Source organism: Carcharhinus amblyrhynchos, chromosome 11 (assembly GCF_965287045.1).
Source record: "Carcharhinus amblyrhynchos chromosome 11, sCarAmb.v2.hapA, whole genome shotgun sequence".
Lineage (NCBI taxonomy): Eukaryota > Metazoa > Chordata > Chondrichthyes > Carcharhiniformes > Carcharhinidae > Carcharhinus > Carcharhinus amblyrhynchos.
Genome location: NC_137334.1, coordinates 42,916,952 through 42,940,202, shown reverse-complemented (window position 1 = coordinate 42,940,202; position 23,251 = coordinate 42,916,952). Strand labels below are relative to the sequence as shown.

Below are 23,251 nucleotides of genomic sequence, written 5' to 3'. Positions count from 1 at the left end.
ATTTCCGTTTATATAGTTAGTTAAGGCGTTCGTTACAATACACACGATAACAAATAGCTGCAGCAAAGAACTCGTTAAAGGAAACATGGCGCTTGCGAGCTGTACTTGTGAAATCCGCAAGGAATTGCTGCGAATTCCTTTTTGTTTGAAGAAAATTTACAACTTTGTAATGGACCTTTTACGACGGAGACTCTTTTCCTATTGGCTGCCACTGGTCATGTGAATCTAGTAACAGCGTTCATGGCCTTTTCATGATTTCCCTTGTGAATATTTCACTGCATTCCGCAGCTAACTCGTCTCAAATCGTCTTTTCTGTCAGTATCTCCCCTTGCCTGCTTTTGTCGTTGGTATTTGACGCTAGCTGCTAGCAAAAAAGGACACTTTGCGCTGTATTCGCACATTTCAGCCTTTTCCTGTAAAACTATGAGGAAGTCATTCGGCCCATGCTGGGATTTAGCAACCTGATCATTCTCACAGACCTCTGACGTCTGTTTACAGTCTTTCATTTACCCTTCAGTTTTCGCTTCACTCCTTTATTTTAAGTCCCTTTATTGATCGAAAAAGTAGAAATGGAATACAACATTCAGCTGGTTACTATTCTGGGGAAGCGCCCTGAGCCGGGTAAGTGCTGTGTTTTGCTTACGCTCTGCTGTTGCAGATAACACTGCTGTACAGAGGAGGGAAGGGCGTTTGTTTCGTTGGTCGAGTTGCAGGCAACTGTTTGGGAGGTCGAAGAGCGTTCGACATGTATGAACAAGACAGATTTGTAAACGTTATATTGGAACCGGGTCCGGGAGGTCATTTCAATTCAAAGGCTGGCTGTAACGCAGGTGAATTAAATATTTATATTCCGCGCTAGGACGGGGAATTGCGATTCGCGTCTACCTTTGATATGAAAGCTTCGCCACAAAGCAGCTGACATTTGCTCATATGATCCAGGGCGGAGATTAATCAGATTGCATAGTATACTCATGGGATAATGATTATTGTTATTACATAGGAATTGTTGTTGCTATTTTGCGGGAGCGATATCCGATCAATTGCTGGCGATTGGCGTCTGGGTTCCTCTTTTGCCAATGTGTGTTTTTCCGCATTTAGTATCTTACGGACTAGGGCACTAGTTGGGCTCTTTTACGCTGAGGATTGATTGTAGGGATGAATGATGCACCTTGTGTTAATGATCCGAATAATCCCGTACAGTAATCACAGAAACGATCCGAATTTAGGAGTAATGTTTGGCCAACATTGTAATGATGACCACCACGTGACAGAACTTTGCGCAAATGAGTGGTACTCTTACAATAATGACCCTGCAGTCAATATCACACTGTGGTTTCAATGTACTAGTCATGATTCAGTTGCTCTTTTAACTTCCTTTTAATGCAAAAGTTTCAAATAATATCAGCCCACCCATCTGATGATTTATTTACTGCAGTAAGTTGTGCCCAAATTGGATTACATATTATATATCTATATATAAATACTAAGCTCTGCAAACTTGGAGTGTTTTTAATTCTGTAGAAACAATTACGTCGTAAGTGCTCTCACGATGCAAAGCGTAACGGTCGCTGGAAAAACACCGGCTCTCCTTGTTCCTATTTAGCTGTCACAAATTGCTGCAGGAATGATCGCTTGTTAGCAAGAAATTAATTCATCAATAATTGTTTATTGTTATCATATTTTTTTCAAGATATTTGTTTGTATGCATTTCCGGTGATGAAATATTCCAAGAGAGTTGTTTAGGATTTTTGTAACTCAGCATCAGAGTGAGATAAGGGAGCTTGGAATTGCATCCATTTGAAATTGTCGTATCTGTCACATGGCTGTGAATTCGATCTTCCAGTATCTAGATTTTTTTATTGGTAATAAGTAAAAATGGCAATGCATTCGTTTGATCATCTGTGAGGCATATGGTTATGATGATGTTGATTCATTTTTAGCATCTGAAATTCATTTGCAAATGAAAGAAATGTTTTAAAATGGCTGATCTGTGTTTGCTTGCAGTCATCGCATAGACTAACTGGCATTTTGTCGAAGTGACACAGGGACTGCTTAAAATTAGATTGTAAAGTGTTACGAGAATTAAATCAATGTATAGAGATATCGTAACATTTGCAATTCTATCATGTTATTATTTATAACATTGTAACTGTTCCGATATTACTTGTGTACTTTTTAGACCAGATCTACAAACAGAAATGTATTCATACCCGAAGTATATTAGGTTGGGAAAGCTGGTGTCGGTTGTCCTACTGAGAAAACAGTTTAACTTTTACCCCAATTCTCACGCAACAATTGATAGCGATTGTGTTTATAGTATGTTTTCGTATAATTCTCAAAGCATTGCCCATGTTCATTTCTGTGTGTTCATGGCGAAGACAACGGTTCTTATGCAGGATTTACTAATCAAAATGACTATCTGATTAGGTTTAATTTTCAATAAACTCAAACTGCATACCTGGGCTAATGCGATTCCTATATTCTGAAATTTTCAAAATACTTGCAAAGACCGATTTGTGATTTTCATTTTTTTTTCTTGACAATACATCATTTAATATAATCATACAAAAAATGAACAGAAAGCATTGTTATAAATAAATTAGATGGGCGTGTTTACCACTTAAGTGACAGTTACAACTTCTAAGATCTAATTATTTAATACATGCTCTTCAATATCACGTAGCCAATAATTTTGCTAAAGGTGCTAAAATATTCAGCAAGAACACCACTATGTGTATATGTGTACGTTCATGTCTGTGTACATGTATATGTTTGTGTTTCTGTATGTTTATGTGTGTATGTCTATGCGTGGCTGTATACGTGTATGTTTATGTGTGTTTGCATATTTGTGCATTTATGTGTGTGTATGTTTGATTGCATGTATGTATGTTCTTGTGTGTGTTTTTGTATAAGCATGTGTGTTGTATGTGTGTCTGTATGCATGTGTGCCTGTATATATATGTGTGTTTTATGCATGTGTGCATTGGTGTTTATCTGTATGTATATTTGTGTCTCTATGTGTGTATTTATATGCATGTTTGGCTGCATGTATATGTGTGTATATATCTGCTTACATGTTTGCCTGTATGTATATATATGTCAGGATGTCTGCATGTGTGTGAATGTATGCATATGTGTGTGTTTATATATGTGTCTGTTGCATATATGTGTCTGCTGTGAGAGTGCTTATGTGGCTGTCTATGTCTGTCGGTATGTGTATGTGTGCCTGTAGATGGGTCTGTATATGTAAGTATGTGTATATGTGTGTGTGTCTATGTATGTGTGCCTGAATGTGAAATTGTATGTATGAGTCTGTACGTATGTGTATGTGTGCCTATATGTGTAAATATATGCGTGTTTATCTGTATCAGTATGTGTGCCTGTATGTGAAATTGTGTGTATGTATCTGTATGTATGTGTATGTATACCTATATGTGTAAATATATGCGTGAGTGTCTGTATGTGTGTCTGTATGTGAAATTATGTGTGTATGTGCGCCTATATGTGCAAGTATGCACGTGCGTTTCTCTGTATGTATATATGTGTCCTTATGTGTATATGCATCTGTATGTGTAAATATGCACGTGTGTATATATGTATGTGTGCCTATATGTTTGTGAATAAATTGATTTACAGTCAGTATCTAGCGGTCTATTTAGAACATGTAACATGGACGATTTTGCTCACAGTGTATCTTCTACACCGATAATGCTCAAATATAATTTCCAATTTCAATAGAATAATATGAAAATATAATATTATTTATTTAATGAAAACAACTTTTCAACTGAACATACATTACAGAATGTAACAGAGCACCGCCAACGTTCAGTGCTTAAGAAATGCACTTTTTGCTAATCTTTATAACATCAATTTATAAATATAAACAAATCCTCATACAAAAACTCCACCAAAGATTTAATCTAGATTTTAACGGGAATAATCCGTTGGAATCCCAGAAACAGTTCGCTCTTCGCAGGGTTATCAAACAAACGAAATTCCAGACCATAGTCTTCTCAAGTATTTATTACAAGGCAGAACGCGCTGTAAAGTGAAAACACACAGAAAAATGATTGGTATGTGATGCACGCACCGATTTCTTCATTTCACAGTGCGAATATAATCCACGATCTGTCCCCGAGTAAGAGTGAAATATTTAAATCCTAGCCATCCTATCGCAAAAATTTCAAGGATATAAATGCGCAGTGGCCCGGAAAAATGCTTATATTTTTAAATCGCCAAAGTCAGCTCTAGAAACTACAGTATCCGATCGAACGTTCAGTAAGAGCGGCCTGATTTGTTAATACAGGACAAAGACAATATTTCTTCCACCGACTGTCATGTTAGATTTACGAGCATCGGACAGAGTCACTTGGACAGTATAGAAACCAAGTTCTGAGATCAAAATTATAAGAGAGGCCACACAAACCGCACCACACAAAGCAAAAACAAAACCAGACCTATAAGATGGCATTTTATCTCAAATGTGCTTGTTAAAATATTACATTTTCTTGTACTTAAGATGAACTCAGCGCAGCTGTAAGTTGGAACACATTATGGATCTAGAATCGGAAATCTTTCAGTCGAGGCCTATGCGGTTCTACACTGAAACTGTAAGGCTGAAGCTATCCCAGTTACTCCGGGTTCATACAGTTCCAGGCAGTAGTTATACCTCGTGTGCTCCTAACGTGGGCCCTGATTATACAGATCTTGACTGCAACCGATTTTATTTGGAATCGGCTCAGACTTGAATTATTTTGTAACAGTTTATCCTCCTATTCTTAAAACCTCTGGTGACAGAGGTCGGGAAGACCAGCACCAAAAATTCCCCTAGCACTCCACGGCAGGAAAATATGTAAAAGAAAACATTGCCAGAGTGTAATAATTAAATATTGTTTTGTATGAGAAATATTCGTGCGTAGCATGGTGTGGCCACGTAACCCGGGGTTCCTATTGTATAGAGTGATACCCTTATTAAAGTGATGAAAGGAACATTCTTTTAACATCAATGAAAATCAACAGACAAACAAATGTAAATATTTAGATGCAATCCACCTGTTTAAATATTACTGCGATCCTCGACGAACTTTTGGCAAGATCTTCAGTCCATATTAATATAGTCGATATTTGACATCACTATCCCTCGTTAACGATGCCTTTCTGGATCGCAGTCTAGCATTCATACGCCGCCTATTAATCAAACCGGGGAGGGGGGAGACAAATCTTAATTTCAAAAAATCCATTTACTGCTCTGTGAATTTCTTGCATTTCTGGCCGGCTCAAGCTGGCTCGATGTGTTTAAAATGTAACTACCACTGTAGAGATCAAAACTGCAAATGTAACATTCCTTTCCCGAATGCGCAAATATTTGCCGAAGGCTATCTTTCTAAAGAAATATTTTTAATGAGCTCAGCATATATTTTGAATGTACATCAGGCGCCAGAGGTTGATACAATTGCCACGACTCCAACACAGTGCAAAATATTGATTGTACAGAAGGAAACTGTATTAAAATCACGATTCATTGCGAGGTGAAAATAAAAATAGAGTAGAAGTCAGACACCCCGCTTAGCTTCTCGGTATGTCTGTCAGGACTGGTGGCAACGTCGACCCAACCAGCCACAGAGTAAAATACAAAGTTACTTTGTAATTTTTTTCAAATATAAGTTACCGATGAGGGAATTTTCACAGTAACTTCATTGTAGTGTTAATGTAAGCCTACTCGTGACATTAATAAATAAACCTTGAAAACAGAGAGCACACATTTATGCGGAATTCCGAATTTATTGGACAGGGTTCCGCCAAAGAAGGAGCACATACGTGCGCATGAAAGTTAATGGGGAATATCCTAAAGCTGATTTTAATGTACCATCTGTGAAGATAGAAAGTGAATGTATAAATAATTTCAACGCAGTTTTCTACGAATACAATCCATTCCAATCATTCTGAGCCCTAGCGACCCGAAGAATGTGGAGAAGCTGCCTTATGAGTCGTATGTCTGATTAGTTCTCTTTGTAAGAAAGTAGTCTCCACGGCCTCATTTCGCACACAAAAGGGAATCTGAAAATCCCAAATCTTTGATTAAAAGTCAAAATGGGATATCTGCTATTTGAGGTAATTACGCCGAGTATGCACTATCTATTTCCAACGATGCAGTCCGCCGAGAATCAAAGTATTTATTTACAGGCAGCATCGAACTAAGGGGTCAAATACGCAGTTAATCCGAAGGAACGGTGTTTTTACTCAACTGAATTTTAAAAAGAGGGGTTAACCGTGTCACAAAATAAGTTGAATTATTGTGCTAGAAGTTTCCATAATAAAAGCATTGGAGAAACTTTTGAAGTTTTTAAGTGTTCGTACTTTTCTTCAACAAATGCCAATTCGGCTAGTTAATTTGCACGTGTATTGTACAAAATATACACTTTAATGATATTACGAAACGGAATGTATGTACTTACAGAAGGAAACATTTTGCGATTGAGTTCCTATACGTGTCGCCAGCTGCATAATTCATAATTTTAGATAACAGAAAGCAGCATCGAAACCTAGAAATTATCATAGCTTAAACTGTGATCCCATTTAGAAATTAACCCGTTTCGAAAAATATTTAACAAGCCGTGTGAACGTTAAAGCCGCTTTTGGATTTGCTTTATTGACGTGAACATGGCTTTCTTCATGTTCGCCAGCAGGAGGAGCTATAGGACCATGCTCGCTAAATCACAGCAAGTATTCTCACTGCATGAATTACCCCCAGGGTCAGGCATAAGAATTTACGACTGGTCAACAAAAACACGTGATCCAAACTTGTGTCCCATATTTGGTTGTATACGTAGAAGGCAGAGAAATGACATGTGCCTTTTATTTCCATATTTCATTATATATCGCGCGGTCTAGTGGCGAATAAACGTCTAAGAACCACAAATCAAACCCCTAAAAGGCAGATGAGTTCCTACTTTTTAAACTCCTTCTCAGGTCGCTACCAAAATGGCCACGATTATCAATTGCAGAGTTATGGAAATGCAGCTTCTGTGGGCGAGCATTTTAGGGAGTCGACGATGCTGTCTGCCAGGTATGGCTATGATTACACCGGGATAGACCTCAGCATGACTCGCTCTAACTCAAATCTTTGTGGAGACAGTGAAAGGTCTGCCAACTACCTGCAAACAGCCAATAACACCTTTCATAGCTCATCTGGGATGAAAATGAAGTCTCCTGATCCTGCCTTCTGCTCGGCATCTTTAATAAGCCCATCAGGCAGTGCTATTAAGACGGGGGCCACTGTCACAGAGTCCAATCACTCATACAGCGGTGACCAGGACACTTCGCCGGTTAACGATGGGCACCCTAAGGGGACGGACAGCCCCAAACCGGAAAGTGAGCAACTGGACAAGGATCCAGCCCTACAGATGCAGATATACCCATGGATGAAAAAGATGCACCTTAACCAAGGTACGATATTTGGCTTTTTGGCGCGTTTTAAATTTGATCGAATTGATTTTCAGGTTGAGAAATAAAATAGCAAGCACGAGCTAAATATTTGAGGATACATGTCAAAATATGACAATTTGACTCATATCGGATTATCAGACTGTTGATATTAATTATAACAGCCATTACGCCAGAGGTTACACCATGCTTTACATCATACCTCCTGAATGTGAACATTTGTAAATTATTTTAACACATCTATCCAAATAATTGAAGGTTTTATTCAAGAATTAAGCATGGATGTATTTGTCTGAAATTGTATAACTTCATAATTTCCATTGCATTGATGCGTGTGGTAATGCACCTTTTAACTTTTTCTTAAGAAGGTTTAAGTGGACTAGAAGGAAAACGAACGAGGACTGCATATACTCGCTACCAAACCCTGGAGCTGGAGAAAGAATTCCATTATAACAGATACCTTACACGACGCCGGCGGATAGAAATCGCTCACGCCCTGTGCCTGACTGAAAGACAAATTAAAATCTGGTTTCAAAACCGAAGAATGAAATGGAAAAAGGACAATAAACTGAAAAGTATAAATGTCAGCCCTCCAGGAACAGGATTTCAGCCATAGCTTCTTCCATCCAACTGGCTATATAAGATGACCATTCAGATGATTTTTTTAAGTTGCAATAGGAGAGGTTGCTTGGCCACATTAAGTGTTCCTCAATGGGATGTTGTTCTCGAGTGGGTTCAACGTCTTGCTATCAATTTATAAAGGCGAGAATACAATTTATCAGTTTGTCATCAACATATGTTGAATCATGCTTTTAGTATGTTGATGCTAACATCCATGTCTAAATTTAGATTGTAGGAGAGTAAATCAGAGGTCAACAAACGCAATGTAGCCAAGCAAGCCACTTGTCTTAGAACAGAATGGACTTGTACTATATATCTGGCTGGTGAACAAACAAATTCTACACCGGATTATAGCTTCGCTAAGACTCTAATTTAAAAATGTTTTATAAACATAAATAAATATTGTTTCTTCACCTCTTTTTACAATAAAAATGTTTTTTGTTTGATTATTCCTTGGAATGTGTATGGCACGAGTGTTGCTGTGGTCCCAGGTCTATCTTGTTATGTATATTCTGTACATATATAACGTTTAAGTGTCTGGCTTTGTCCTATGTACATGAAAGAAGTGATTTTTTGCCTACAACACTGAAATAAATTCAGATTTATCAATAAACATTTCACTTGGCGTTTTGTTTTGCTCTAATGGGAGTATAAAGACAGTGACAATTGGTGACTTGTGAAAGAACCAAACGCCATTTCACTTTCTCACTTTGCATCAATTCCTTTGACAACCGGATTCACCTAATGCTAGCCCCAATGTTTCAGAGAGCATAAAAGATCCTCGGGCTGAACCGTCTTTGAGCATTTTCTGAATTTAAAAAGAAATATTATTATTGGTAAGAGCTAATGGCCGAGATTATACTTATTCCAGTAACTTTATTAAAATAAGGACATGAGTCAGGCTTCAAAAACCTCAGCGCTTAGACTACAGACACGGTAATTTTCAAAGTATAGTTTGATAAACTGTTACTTGATGAAAAAATAATACGAGTTTGCTATATTAACATAAATATTTGAACAAATATACATCCATTGGTGGGACTTGATTGGAAGAGCTATGGAACTTACGAACAACTTGGTATTAGATTCCACTGCATGGAATAACTTACCAGCTTAACTGCACTGAGAATACTTTTTTACCCAACGCTTATGACTAAAGCTGTTGAAGCGACAGAAATAGGAAAACAAAGTCACAGGACTCCGTAATTGTTGAAAAAGCTTCTTGCTTCCTTTCCCAATCGACCAGTTTCTATTTCACTCTAGCGCAGAAGATATCGCTCACGTATACATGTAATGTATTTACACTTACCAAATCTTACAGATCCCAGTGGTTGCTTAAGAACTGCCCAAACTGCGTTTTAAAGTAAAGGCAACTTGTTGTCCAAACCACGTTTCTTCTTGGCACTCAAATGTTTAGCTTTATATTACTGGGAGAACATTTCGATGAACATGACTGTCTTTAGTGAATAAAAGTTTTAAAGTTTAAGGGTTATTTATATGGACGCCACAGAGCCGGTTCCTGACTGGCTATAGAGGGGCACGTGATGTCATTAAACTTTGTTTTATGGTTAGGGGAGTTGACAAGCCAAAATATAATTCACATCATATATTAGGTTAAGAGCAGACAAGTGCAGATGGGTTGGTGTTTTTGATAGGGCCTGTGGAAAGTGACACCAAGAAGCAAGCTGTCCTGTTCCACGGCTGTGTATTGGCAGTATCCTAGTGTCCTAGTCCCTTTACGCTGGAAAAGCAGCAAGTTCGTTCTAATCGGTTGCAGAGCTGGTGAATCCGTGACACCTGATGTCATTCGGGCCTCCTGGGCGCATGCACTATTTCCTTGGCCAGCCAAAAAGTAGAAAGCACAGTACGACGTGAGTTCAGTTTCAACAGATACCAGTTTTAGATATATAATATATTTCAGTTATGAAAATGATATTGCAATATTCGAAACTAATGATAAATTATACATGCTACTAAATTTCCAACGACAATTTCAAATGCTTAATCGTGAAGAATGTTGTGTGTCGTAATGCTTTTAAACAGTGAAATGAAAAATTCAGAAATAAACCTAGTGTAAGTAGGGTGCTTTAAAAAAACAAGAAGCTTTCATGCAGCTTGGTCACGTGTGTTGGATAAGTCATTTTATTCAGCCAGCTCTGAAAGATATTTACTGCACAGCCCTCCCTAATATGTAACACTTCCATACGTTGAAAATCGATTTTTTTAAATTGAGGTCGGAGAACTAAGCAATGTGCAGGATATAAATTGTTTCTGTATAGTTTGAGAGTTTGATTGAAATATACTTTGGGAGATATGGCCTAATTCAAGGAATAATTCTGCAAGTTTAAAGAAAAATCAAACATTTCCAGCACATTCCTTGCTCAACCTGGATTAATTTGCTGAGATTGCATAATAACTTTCAGCTAATTTGTTCGGTTATAGGTATCAGGGTTTTGTTCAGAGTTGCGAGCAATTTGGAATAGAAATATAGAACAATGGCGAACAATGTGCTGCATAATGCATTTTCATTTTCTCCAAATATCTGCTGAAAAATATCCTTTTTTTCAATAAACGGAGTCAGAACACTCAGTGCAGTTGGTGAGAACTAGTTCGGAATTCCCATTTCAGTCCTTTTGTGTCCCGCAAATAGTGAGGCAATAGGAAATGAATTAACCCTATTAATTTTTTTTTAGTTACACATTGATATTACTTATGGGCTACATTCATGTTGCTGAAATTTGTAGAATGGTATGACAACGTTTCGGGGGGAGGGGTGGGGGAACTATGAAATCTTAAACAGTGCGAAATGGGAACCAAAATGCCATATTAATGCAAAAGAAAATGAATAAATACTAAACATGACAGGGGCAGGCTCTATACAAGGAGCCCAGATGAAGATTGTTGACACTGACAACAGAAAATGTGAACAGCACATTCATACACAATTCGGATTTATTTTATAAGATAAAACGCCAGTATGCCCTGCCCTCTTTGGCCAACTTTAATGCAGAATTTAAGAGATAAACTTTTTAAGAAATGAAAAATAAAGGTTTCGAAATTATTCGAAGTTAACGAGGCTGAGTAACACCACGAGATTTTTTCTCTCTGCTCTAAATGTTCAATAAAATCCGCATTTGAAGAGAATAGTAAACACAACCTCAAGAAAATACCTGCCAACATATTCGAGAACGTATTTGAGAGTGGGTATCAGCCCACAGAGGACTTTTTTTTCATTAATGTCGCTTAACATTACAAATCGACGTTTTATGCATATAGATAAATTTTAAAAGTACACTGAATGGTCACATTAACTCGTGAGAGGAGAAAATTTGTATTGTCAGAGACGGCCAAAGCAATGTAAAACCAATATTGAAACTGTTGTTTGCCTAGAATATGTGATATCACAAGGCTTTCCTGTGCTTAAACAGTGTAAAATGAAACTAGTGATGATTCGCCGTATATAAATGGTCGAATTTTTGCTTAAAGTGCTGCACGTAAAAATACAGTTCTAACTGTAGCATAAATTATATTGTCGGTCGCATCTTTGTCTTTGAAAATAGTCATGAAGACCACTTACCTGAACTTGCGAAGTTAAAAATATTACAGTTACTTTAACATTAGTTTGAACCGGAAAGTAATTCCACTGATTTCTATCTTTATTGTGTGATTCGCTGAATCCGAACTGTTGAATCTAACTTCGATTTTATTTAATTGCAGATCTCGCAGAATGGAAGAGGCTCTTCCGTAAGTAGCTGTGTGTTATTTCTTAAATGTTTGGCGAATAGTTGGGAGCGGATGTTAGTTTCGAATGTGGTCTATATGGAAAATGAGACGGTCACATTGTGGGCCTAAAGGGAGTGGTTACGTGGATTCTAACAGGATTCGAGTAACAATTGTGCACAACTTTCTTTCTTCCTGACATTCTGCTCAATTTGTATAACTGCATGGGAGAAATGATGCTGTTACATTCAGTTTCCCTGAAAGGCTTAGGGTACGTCTAGGTACAGAGTAAAAGCAGTTAATGTTTGTGTTTAACTGTGACGGTATATATCCAGTCAGATTTAGTTGGGTTGTTATTTTGAACTGGTAATGTACTACACAGCGCCTCCCAGTGCAAGGCTGCATCTGTAAAAGGTCATTTGCAGGAAAATTATTGTTCCGGTTTCAAAAACATCTGTAAAATCACTTTGTCGAATGACGTGTCAATAATTACAGCAGATATTTAAAGCGTACACTTATTGAGCCAACAGAAGCGTGTGGGCGAAAGGAAATGTTAAAGCTCTCCAGATATCACAGTCACTGTAAACATGTAGGCCAAAAATCAAGCCTTATGGCTGCCAGAGCATCAGATTAGCTATTCATTTAACTAAAGCACAGCTTTTCCTTTATTGTGTTATGTATTGGTTAGGCTTACCTTTTATGATAAAAAATGTTTTTGCAATAGTCCGCCAGGTTCTTGATAGATATTACTTATTGCAAAATTTCATTTTTTAAATTGAAGCATTATTCAAAAGTTTCTTGCATTTTGTTAACTATGAAAGGTACAGTAAATAAAATATTCTATCAATAGGTTCATGAAGATAATACATTAAAACTATACATTTAAGGAAAAGTTAATAATATCGCAATACAATAAAGTAACCAAAATCGCACGTCAAATTAGACAGTGTCAGATCTTTATTGCAAAAGGGACAGTAAAACATCTTGAATTACAATCTGGCTCTCGCAAGCCAGAACTAGAAATATTCTGTCCTCTCACACCAGGGACCGTCAATGTTTCTTTTCACCTTAGTCTGCCATTGCTCCTTCACCTCAGCTAATTATAAGCATTCATAAGGATATCAAATGCAGACATTTACAGATACTCGTCTATATTTACCCATAATATCCGATTCTATTGCCCTCCGAGTAACGGCCTAATTATGCCACGAGATAAACGTCAAACAAGAACTCACTTTAAATAGATCCAGATAATGTTTAGCCGGTATTGGCAAAGCAATGGGCCAGCGCAATGGATCCTTCGTGTCAGCACTAAGTTTTACAATGTGAATCTCTAGGCGTTGATAAGTAATCAAGGGTAATTGCTACTGAAAAGCAAAACAGCCTTCCTTATGCTGAGTGGACTCCTGCAAGAAAATGGCTTTCTGGGTCACTGGAAAGGTGAACTTTTTAAAAATTCAATTTTGTTTTTTAAATCGTTGTGTTTATACGCAGGAAGGCCCTGAGCAGGCTCATGGCAATAATAGCTTTCATTGAACAACTGAATCTATGAATAAATATAGGGTTCACTTCCCAAACACTTACTTTGCATTGACATTCTCTAGGTCAAAATCTGCTAGATCAAAAGTCGCAGCACTTGTGTGGGCAGTTAAAAAAGAGGTGAATTTTAATCGGGTTTGTTCATCAATAACTCTTTGGCATTGACCTGTCTGAACGAGTCGAGCAGTAAGGTGAAATGCAGGTCACAGCGTCTAACAAATATTAAAATGTGTAGCACCAATCAGCTTCACAATCTGCGATAATTTGAGCAGTAAAAGAGATTTGGCTTTCCAATTAGCGGATGATGTAACGGTATCTGGGGTTTTTTTTGCAAAAAGGCTTTTTTTAAAGCTGAATTCACTGCCGGTGCATTTCGTTGGTGTCATTGGTTGTCGAAAACTGTTTAGTTTTTTTTTCTCTTTCCTAATGCACTGGGGCAAACGAAAAAAAATCACAGGTAAACAAGACCAAACTTTTAGCGACGTAATGATTCTTTTTAACAGAAGGTAAAATAATCAAAGCAGCAATTTACTCAAGGATTAAACACAAGGCTGAACATTTGTAAAGGATTAGTTTAGTTGCTCTGCAATAAAACGTCGGTAAAACGAAACCTTTGTTGTGCTGGACAGAAGCAGCAGAGAAACAAAGTGAACAGTCCCATTTCGTGGCAGAAAGTACAGTTTCCGTTTTACTTTGTTAATCAGTGCAGCTCAAAACATTTCAGTCTAACCTTTGTACTGTTCAATACACTTACTTTTTTTCGTTGCCGAAGGTTTATATTTGTTCTTGGCCACTCGCGTGCGTTATTCTAACTAGAGGCACAAGGGCAGAATTACTGTAAACTCAGTAAGTTGGGAAAGATTCACACACTTGCGAAAGGTCAGGCGCGCGGCGCTCGCTAAAGTGAAAATAATAATGCAACTTTCCGAGGTGTTTGTAAATGATTTCAGTCTGACCCCGTGCCCTTCAGCCTTTAACACACAACGCGGTGGCACTGCGGGGACAGTGTGGAGAGCAGAGTAAGGAATCTACAATGCACGAGAGTTGAGAAACCACCTTAGACTTGTTCGAGGCAAAGGGAATCCTAGTTAGTTGGCAGATTAAATAATATGCATTTTTTCCTTGCATATGGCGATCCAATTGATGGTAATTAGATTTCGAAACACTCTGCCAGCATTTATTATTTGATCCAGCTCCGAGGAAGAGATTAGAATAGAACAAACAATCGTTATTTTTTTCCTGGGCTGCTATCATTTCTTGAAAGTAGCACTGAATGGAGAGCACTTTGAAATAAACCAATATTTACATTATCATGTATAACTTCTTTTTGATTAGATTTAGGAATTGTTTAGGCCGGGCGATATTTGTTATAACATCCTGCGGTTTGTTAGTGGTGAGTTCAAATTATTAGCATCTGGAGCAATTATTGATTCACGCTGGGGCACTTAGTAATGTTAGCTGGAGCGGATCGGTACAAACTGTTTCCTATAAAATCTTTGTGAAATACGAAGGGTTCATAAGCACAGTAACAAATGATAACTTCTGCCTTGTAGACTGTATGCACAAACCAACTCTGCACGCTGATTCATGTTGCTGTCACTGCCGAACAACGCACGTAGAAATGTTTGCTATCAGCTACCAGTTATAAAAGAACGACTTCTATGTTTTTTCCCAATGCCCAAACAATTAAATTGTTTAACAATCGCTGTGTCTGAATTTTATTTTTTAGTTATTAATATTGCACGCCATGAACCCCTTGGAGCTTTTAAACCACTTTCCCATATTGTAATTAGTCACCGAATTTGTTTGCAACCCGTCGTCTATATATACCCTGTAGAACCGAATTTGTGTGATGTTTCTGTCACAGATTCGTTTCTAGGGGAGTCTATGGTCGATGCCAACACTACGAAAATCAGCAGTTTGCTCTCCGTGGCCTTTACTGTTTAGATTGATGAAGTTCTAAGTCATACTGAAAGATTTAATTGGGAATGGTCTCTTTTTGTTTTGAATCCAGTTTTCAATATTGAGTAGGCTTTTAGATCTCGCCGCTCAAAACTGAATGGATTATTTTACTTCTGTTTTGCAATCGAACTGTGATGGTTAACGTGTTGATTTCCTGATCGTTATTGAGAATGCAGTCGTTTCTAAACTTCCGGATTTACTCTCCGGAAATCTAAGATTACTGAAACTTAAGTATTTCTTTCTCAAGCTGCCTGTTTCCATGGCGATGACGATAAATTATCTACAAAGATTGGCTGGCGGTTTTCGTATCACTTTAGAGCTTAGGAATTAAATCGATCTAGAATGCGGCTCAGTTCAAAACTTAAAGTTGAATTGTACACGTTACAAATAGGAGAGTGAGTTATTGGAATAGTTTAGGGAGATAAGAGATGTGAGTGAATGTGAGAAGAGAAAAACGAATTGTGAAAAAATGGCAGCATAAATGTTTCGGCCATCAGATAGAAAACTTATACCCCAGTCTTGCAAATGTTTCAACTTTAGAAACAAAGTATTTTTGATCTGGCAATGTCCTTAAGCAACACAGGCAAAGTGCTTTATGTGATACGGAATGCCTTGTTCTGACTACATTGAACTAGGCCCATGTTTGCCTTTGAATAACTTTGTCCAAAAGATCTTTCTGCATCGGTAATGGCTGTAATTATTTCCCTCAGCTCCGTTATTCCTTTTTTTGGCTAACTGGATGATTCCTTTGTCACCCTGCGTGCGTTGGACTACTGGCCGTTTCTCCAGGAACCCTCGCTATTGTCCTGCTGCTCCCGGGGAAAAAGCTGCAACAACAAACACCAACATGCCGAATGAGTTTGCTCTCCTTGATTTATTTGAAAAGCGGCAAGGAATGGTGGAAATCTGTCTTTTAACAAAAGAGCAAATTACCTGAGCAATATTCGGCGCTCAGTGAGTGAACAATTATTCTCTCCAAATGGGAAACTCAACTGTATGTATTTTCCGGAACCAGTTTCAATTACTTAGTGGCTGCTGGGGGGAGAAAATCAAGACCTTGCAGTTTTTAAATTTATTTTTAAATCAAGGTTTTCTGGACGAAGTTTGTAAAAAATTGTCATTAGCTGTTTCCTTATCCGGGAATCGGGCCCGGCCACGCCATTGGCTCGCACGGTCACATGGGTGACTAACTTTATTCAGTTGACAGCAAGTAGGAGGGCTTTATGGAACGGGAAAAAAAGACAACTGGAGAAAAATTAGTATTTTCCACCTTCAGAAATTAATGACCATGAGTTCGTATTTGATGAACACTAAATATGTGGATCCCAAATTTCCACCTTGCGAGGAATACTCGCAAAATAACTACATACCTGACCACTGCTCAGAGTATTACAGCCAGTCGCAGGATTCAGAATTTCAGCACCAAGGAATCTATCCACGGTCAAACTACAGCGGCCAGTCGTACAGCTGCAGCAACGCTCGGGGCTCTCCAGTGCAGCAGAGGGGTCATCTGCAGGCACAGCCCGCTCCTCAGAACCACCTCACAGGGCAGGGGGAGCCCGTTGCACCGCTCCAAGTGTCCATAGGCCGGCCTTGCAGCCAGCAGCAACATAATCCAAAGAGTCAAAACGGCACAGCAACCAAACAACCAGCAGTGGTTTATCCTTGGATGAAGAAAATCCACGTTAACACGGGTAAGATCCACTTTTTGGTTTCCCTTTCGCCCCCCCACCTCCCCCTCCTCTACCTCCCCTCCCCACCCCCCATGCTGCATCGCCATCCCTGGCAAATATTTGTGACCCATTGATACAGGTCTACCGTAAATAACTCCTTCAAGGGAGGATTTATGAGCGGTTTTTAAAAAGACCAGCAATTACACCCATCATAAATTTTTATTGCTGAGGAAATAGGCCGCTGGCCATGTGGCTGACTCCATGTGAAAACTCGAGCCTGAGAGTAACAGGGACATGTTATATCCCCAATTCCGTAAGAACTTTAAAGTGATCCTTAGTAACAATATATATATATCTATTTGAACTTCCTAGCAGAGATACTATTACGGTGCAGGCGTTGCCTCTAGGGCTGACTGGTGAAAGCGGCTGACAAACTTTAGGTGCAGATTTGAATGGTTTTTGAATTGTTTTGTTTTTCAGTGAACCCTAATTACACAGGAGGGGAACCAAAACGTTCACGAACTGCCTACACAAGGCAGCAGGTTTTAGAACTGGAAAAGGAATTCCATTTTAACAGGTATCTGACACGACGACGTCGGATTGAAATAGCTCACACTTTATGTCTTTCCGAACGCCAGATCAAAATTTGGTTTCAGAACAGAAGAATGAAGTGGAAAAAAGATCACAAACTGCCTAACACAAAGACCAGATCCTCTGGTTCTTCCTCGACTTCCAATCAACAGTTACAAACTGTTTCCAAGGACCAACAAACAGACCTCACAAGTTTATAGAAACACTTCTTCTAAGTGGCTCTTTAAGTGTATATAATGAGACATTTCCAGGCAGAAATTGCATGTACCGATAACATGGCTTGTAGGTGCTTTCCTGCTGATTTTTATGGCATTGAAGGGACCTTGTCTTGTGCCTCACCTTTGTTCTTAAATGTAGGAAATGAAACAATAAAAAAGGAGAAAGTCACCTTAGCTGCAGCTGAAACCATTGCGATTTTAGTCAGTGGCTATTCTTATCATGCAGTACACCTTAGTAACCTTAACAAGTGCGAGGCATTAAGACCTTGAAGACATGGCGAGGTGTACACTCCAGGAAGATACATGTGTAGTCTGCTCGCATGAAAATGAAAGGCTCCGACGCTTGTTCATGGTCTTTTATTTTACAATGAAGGCCCAGTGATTTGTTGTGGTAATTTCTGATTTCCACAGCTATTTTGCTTGTAATGTGCATTTTTGCGATTCCATCTCTTTGTGTATGTTGTGTTGGTATTTGAGATTTATAGTGATCAGGAATTAGATAGTGTTATGTGGTTTCTTTATTTAAAATGAGAAAATGGTATTTGTAATTGTGCTGCTGGATGGATTATTGTTACAAGTCTACAATGCAAGATTGCATACATTTTTATGTTCAAGAACGATACCAAAATTCGTACGCACTACTAAAGTTCAAAAATAAATTTAGTAGTAATAAGCTAAATAGCGTGAGTGGTTTTCCTTTTTCGGTATCTGCACATGGAATCTTGTGTGTGACGACCGCTCCTGTTGCGACGCTATCGTGTGCAAATGTCATGAAAATAGACCTTACATGCAACAATACAAAATGCCAAAAAATCTAGTGTCTCCAATTCAATATCAAATTAGGAAACGACACCAACCGATGTAATCTAAAGCAAGGTTTCTGAAAGAGAAATGCGGTTAGTGAAATATTGCAACAGTACTTTGTGTTCAGGATGCTTGTTAAACTCTGTTTCTCGGGTTGTTAGTTGATAAATGAGTAAGTTGGTTACACCAATCTGTGAACGTTTAGTATTACAAGTGGGAATGCGTTTCCTTTCGATTTTCTCCAGAACGGATGAGCGAACAACAATGCTACAAGGTACACAGTTTAGAAACAGAAACTCTCCACACCGTGTATATTTTGCTTTGTGAAGAGCCTGTTCGTTTTTTTTTACCAGCCTATTAATCTGTAAAGACACACTGGTGCTTGATTTAGAGGGACAGGGACAATAGCCGAGAGGCTCTTCAATTAGGTAATTTACACCTAAACACAAATTGCTGAAGATTCTTGTTTCTGGCAGTTTGAAGGAAGCTAATGTTATGTTGTTACAAGCAGGCGAAACGAGTCAGAACTTCCTGAAACACAGGACTGGATGCACTGTGCCAATATTCTCACGATATCAATCAGTGGCACATTGGTATGTCATGGACATTTCACATTCAGTTCCTTTATGCGATGTTTTAAACCGACCATTCATTGCAAGATATCCAGATATTTAAATGGAATGAAGTCTTTTTGGTGCCCCGAAGGAAAAGCTCATTAGCTATTCGAACATGCCTTACTGTTTTCATGATAACATTACTCCATAAGTTAAACATAAAGATACATTTTTTAATGCTCAAGAAACTCTCCCGGGCACAGTTAATGTAAGTTATTATTGTGTGAGGAATTGCCCAACATTTGAATGTACAGCCTTCTCAAAATGAAGCGTGTTTTCTCTGAATTCGGATAATCATGAGGCGGGGGGGGGGGAACGGCGAGCGATTGTGTTTAGTTGTGTGATTACAATTGAGGGCTATCTCCTCACACATTACTAAAACCGCGCGAACAAATGTGAGATGACTTAGATTTCGGTCATTTGATTTTTCTGCCACCCGCAAAACTGGAGCTTTGGAAAAGAAAGATGGCGAGTGTCCACAATATTGCCTTAAAATAATCGAAGCTATCGGTAGAAAGGCTGTGTATTTAAAGGGAGAAAAAAGTCCGGAGGGTATCGTGTTAATGGGCTAGCTAATCCGCTAAAAGGAAACCGTGCCAAGCCAACTCTCAGGAAATCATTATTCGCAATCACGCAGCAATTTAGATGGAAATGCCAGAATTCCGTCAAAATGCAAGAAGTCAAGAAAATCTATTTCCGAGGAATTTCGATGCTCAAACTCGATTTTGTAGCATTCAGTAACAAAAGAAAGTTGTCGGTGCAGCTCTCTTTCCTGTCCCTTTACTGCCCTGCAAGCTTGCAGCTGGCTTAGCTGGACATGGGCTGTTTGAAAAGGCGAATTCCAAGATGCTTTGTTCTTTATAGGATAAGCCGTGTAGTTCTCAGACTTGCACATGACATTACTATAATATATCCACGTCTTGATATTATAAATGAGTGATATTCTCTATGCCATTTAAATCATTGTCATCAGCACAAAACGCTAAGATTCACGCGAAGCAAAGATGTCCTTTTCTGACGCCTTCATGTTGAGAAGCTGAAAAGGTATTTTTACTGAAGTTCGGCTAAACTGTAGAAACAGGTTCACCAAGAGGACAAATTTTCTATTCGATTAGCTGTATTTCAGCCTGGAGGACTGACCTCTAAACCCTTGACCTTTTGGACTCAATCCTACCCTTCGCCTTTTCTATGTGTTTCAACACAGACACCCTCTAGTTAAAGCCAGTTGAAATAGTTTCTCACGTATGAACTACTCCAATTACTACGGGGGTAACTTTTGCATCAATTCTCAGAACGTATAGATTTTAGGATCATGAACGATGCCTGTAAACCCCAGTTTTCTCCCACCCTTACACCTTCACAGAAGTGACATTTCAGCCATTACCTCTAATGATAGTACATAGACGTTGTTCATTTACTCAGCTTCAGACGTTGCCTAATTTTCAACTCAATATGTACTTGCTCTGCTTCCTACGATGCTGAATAAAGAAAATGTTCAGAAACTCTCCCGAACATTTATCTCTTAGTACTTGCATTGAGATTTCCACTGTAACTCTTTTTCCGTATAGGCGCCACAAAAATATAGTTTTGCCACATTCATTAATATGTTCAAAACATTCGAAATCGCGTTGCAGTGGTTGATGTTTGTGTGGAATAACGGCCCACGTTGGTTTGTCAAACCAGAATTGAATTCATGCCAGCTAAAAGATACCCCCGCATATGTAACAGTAAAACAACAAAAATAAACAAAACGTCCAGTAGTACGGTTGGAAGTAATTATATTCTCGAGCAGTGGTGCATCCTTATTATGGATAAGGTTTCAAAATGTTGTCATAATTCATCTGTTTTAACTAAAAGAAGTCACATTTTCGTCTCTGCGTGGACACAGCATCCTGTCGTGTAGGTGTTTTGGCCTGGCCCATGTTATGCAAAGTTATAATTCATAATAACACCCCACCCCCCCAAAAAAAAAGTCTGCCCCGTCCACTATGACAGTTGAGCGTAATGGAGCCTCCTTTCTCTTCTACAACCATCCACGAAAAGTGAAACTGAACGAACTTTTCAAAATATTTTGTAATATTTGGTCAAACAGAGGTCACTGAAACTCAGTTACAATGTGTGCGAAAAGCCCCAATAAGTAGCAATTAATCAGCGGCAAATAGTGTCTTTTCCAAGGCACAGTCTAAATGACCAGAGCATATAAATGCTAAAAGAAGCTGTAAGCAGTATATGACTTTGACTTTTGTGCAACACCTATCTCCTTGAAAAGCAGTCTACTTTTAACCGCAGTTACCACCAAGGTCAATTGATAACGTCTCATATTCATTTAGTCATGTAATTTATCAATATTTAACCTATCCAGCAACACGTATTAGTAGGCACTGGTTACAATTCATAATTCAGATGTTTTAAATTCAGAATCTTAATTATTTTCAAGTTCTTTCACTGTGTAATTTGTCACATAAATATCGAATAGGCAAACAAGGGAAGCACAGAACATAAAAGTAAACAACATCATGATTTCTGAACTGTTATATCATTCAAAATTCACAACGTCACATATAATATCAATCACAATCAATCAACTTGCATATTTATATCTATCGACGCTCAACACAGCTTTCCATGGCTACATATAACCATTATATCTAGCTGTGTGCTGTTTGTATGTATATATCTATTTTTCATGCATGAGTATATATTTATGTATATGCATGTATGTACATGTGTATGTGTACATATGTGGATATGGCCACGGTATATGTATTGATGTATGTGTGTATGTATATATGCATGGCTGCATATGCGATAATGTAAATGCGTACTTTTTTGTACACGCATTTATTTAGCTCCATGCATGTTTAAGGGACAAGTACGGACATTAAAGACCCACTTTTTATGATTTGACTTCCTTAAAATTGAAATAATTTAAATATTTAGTTTCATGGAACAAATCGGAATAAACTTAAACTTAAATGAGGAATGTTCACTGAATTGTTATTGTTATGTGTACACTGCCCCGTTATTTTGCTCCTAGCCTGGAAAGAGAAACAGCTGAAAGGAAGGCAAAGAGTCAATCCGACCATGCCATAGGCTGGTCATTCAAAATGGGACAAAGCTGATGCAACCCAACGCTACTAAACAGCCATATTTGTTAGTCTTTCCCTTTAGAATTTTAAAACATATTTACCAACCAAATATTTCTCAAATGGTAAAGACTTATACATTTTATGATTATGTCCAGAAGAGGTGGCAAGATTTTATGTATCCTTTTATATTTGATTCGGCCACGTGATTTACTAAATAATTAATGCAGTACGTCCCGAAAGAAACACGGCGTCGTCATTAATCGGCCAAGCAAAGGACTCTATCACACTTGAAAAGTGAACAGATCCCAAGAATATTATATACAAATGGTCCGCTATTTCACTTTGCTGTTGTGGTTCGTTGCCAGAAACTGAAAAATGGAAGCTTGGTAGGTAAACAATTTTAGTTTTGTTTCTGCTAAGATAGCAAATGAATGTAACTGTCATATATATTTGATGAATAGCGCCCTTTGCTTCTTACTCTGTGCTACCAGGCGACAGTCATAAGTTGTAGTAGGCAGATATACTGACCTTCTATTCGGATTAGCTTTAACATTTTGGAACAACCATGATAAACTTCAGATGCAGAAATTTGTACCGGCTGCATTTTGGAGGTGGGGTAAATGTTAGTAAGGCTGCGATGAGATTATTATTAAGGCGTAGTTGAGTGTCATGAAATGGCGTAGATTTTACGGTTTAGTTGTGCTTTATTGCAAACAATGCCGGCTGTCATGGCATCTGCTGCCTATTTGTACACAGTGAAATAGAGGCCTGAGTTTATATTGAATACCACGAGTCATATATTTTGTTTTCTTTGAGATCTAATGGAAAGTCTGTAAATGAGATTCAACTAGAACAATTGCAGGTACCCAAGTCTACAGAAACTATATTCATGAGCGTTTGGTGCTTCATTTTTTAATAGATGTTTTGCTTTAAAAGATGAAACAAATGTCTCCTTTGCACCTATGGGGATTTGA

At 38.3% G+C, this 23,251-nt stretch overlaps 2 protein-coding genes across 10 annotated transcripts in view; both read left to right on the top strand.

Annotated features, from left to right (window-relative positions):
* The first annotated feature begins 260 nt into the window (after window positions 1–260).
* On the top strand, window positions 261–8,680 carry LOC145350072 (homeobox protein Hox-D5). 2 transcript variants are annotated; one of them, XM_080198933.1, is made up of 3 exons: window positions 261–621; window positions 6,973–7,449; window positions 7,815–8,680. In XM_080198933.1, exons 1-3 carry the CDS (start codon window positions 570–572, stop codon window positions 8,060–8,062), a joined length of 777 nt encoding a protein of 258 aa, XP_080055059.1. In that variant the 5' UTR covers window positions 261–569; the 3' UTR covers window positions 8,063–8,680. The 2 variants fall into 2 exon arrangements, with proteins under 2 accessions (XP_080055059.1, XP_080055058.1); XM_080198932.1 differs by having other exon boundaries at window positions 7,812–8,680.
* A 989-nt stretch (window positions 8,681–9,669) lies between these two features.
* LOC145350068 (homeobox protein Hox-D3a-like) overlaps window positions 9,670–23,251 on the top strand; it is a 28,465-nt gene continuing 14,883 nt past the window's right edge. For 2 of the 8 annotated variants that reach the window (XM_080198926.1, XM_080198923.1), the window contains exons 1-2: window positions 9,670–9,938; window positions 11,785–11,811. In XM_080198926.1, the coding sequence (XP_080055052.1) occupies window positions 9,868–9,938; window positions 11,785–11,811 (98 nt within the window). In that variant the 5' untranslated portion in view covers window positions 9,670–9,867. Of the gene's footprint in view, window positions 9,939–11,784; window positions 11,812–12,777; window positions 13,784–14,484; window positions 16,983–17,441; window positions 18,444–22,516; window positions 22,664–22,852; window positions 22,889–23,251 lie in introns of those variants that run through there. The other 6 variants (XM_080198920.1, XM_080198928.1, XM_080198921.1 and 3 more) reach the window with 6 other exon arrangements.

Coding starts and splice junctions, on each gene's coding strand:
- LOC145350072 (XM_080198932.1), top strand. CDS start 570: ATGGAATACAACATTCAGCTGGTTACTATTCTGGGGAAGCGCCCTGAG. Junction 622..6,972: donor GGGGAAGCGCCCTGAGCCGG/GTAAGTGCTGTG, acceptor ACTCCTTCTCAG/GTCGCTACCAAAATGGCCAC. Junction 7,450..7,811: donor AAAGATGCACCTTAACCAAG/GTACGATATTTG, acceptor CTTTTTCTTAAG/AAGGTTTAAGTGGACTAGAA.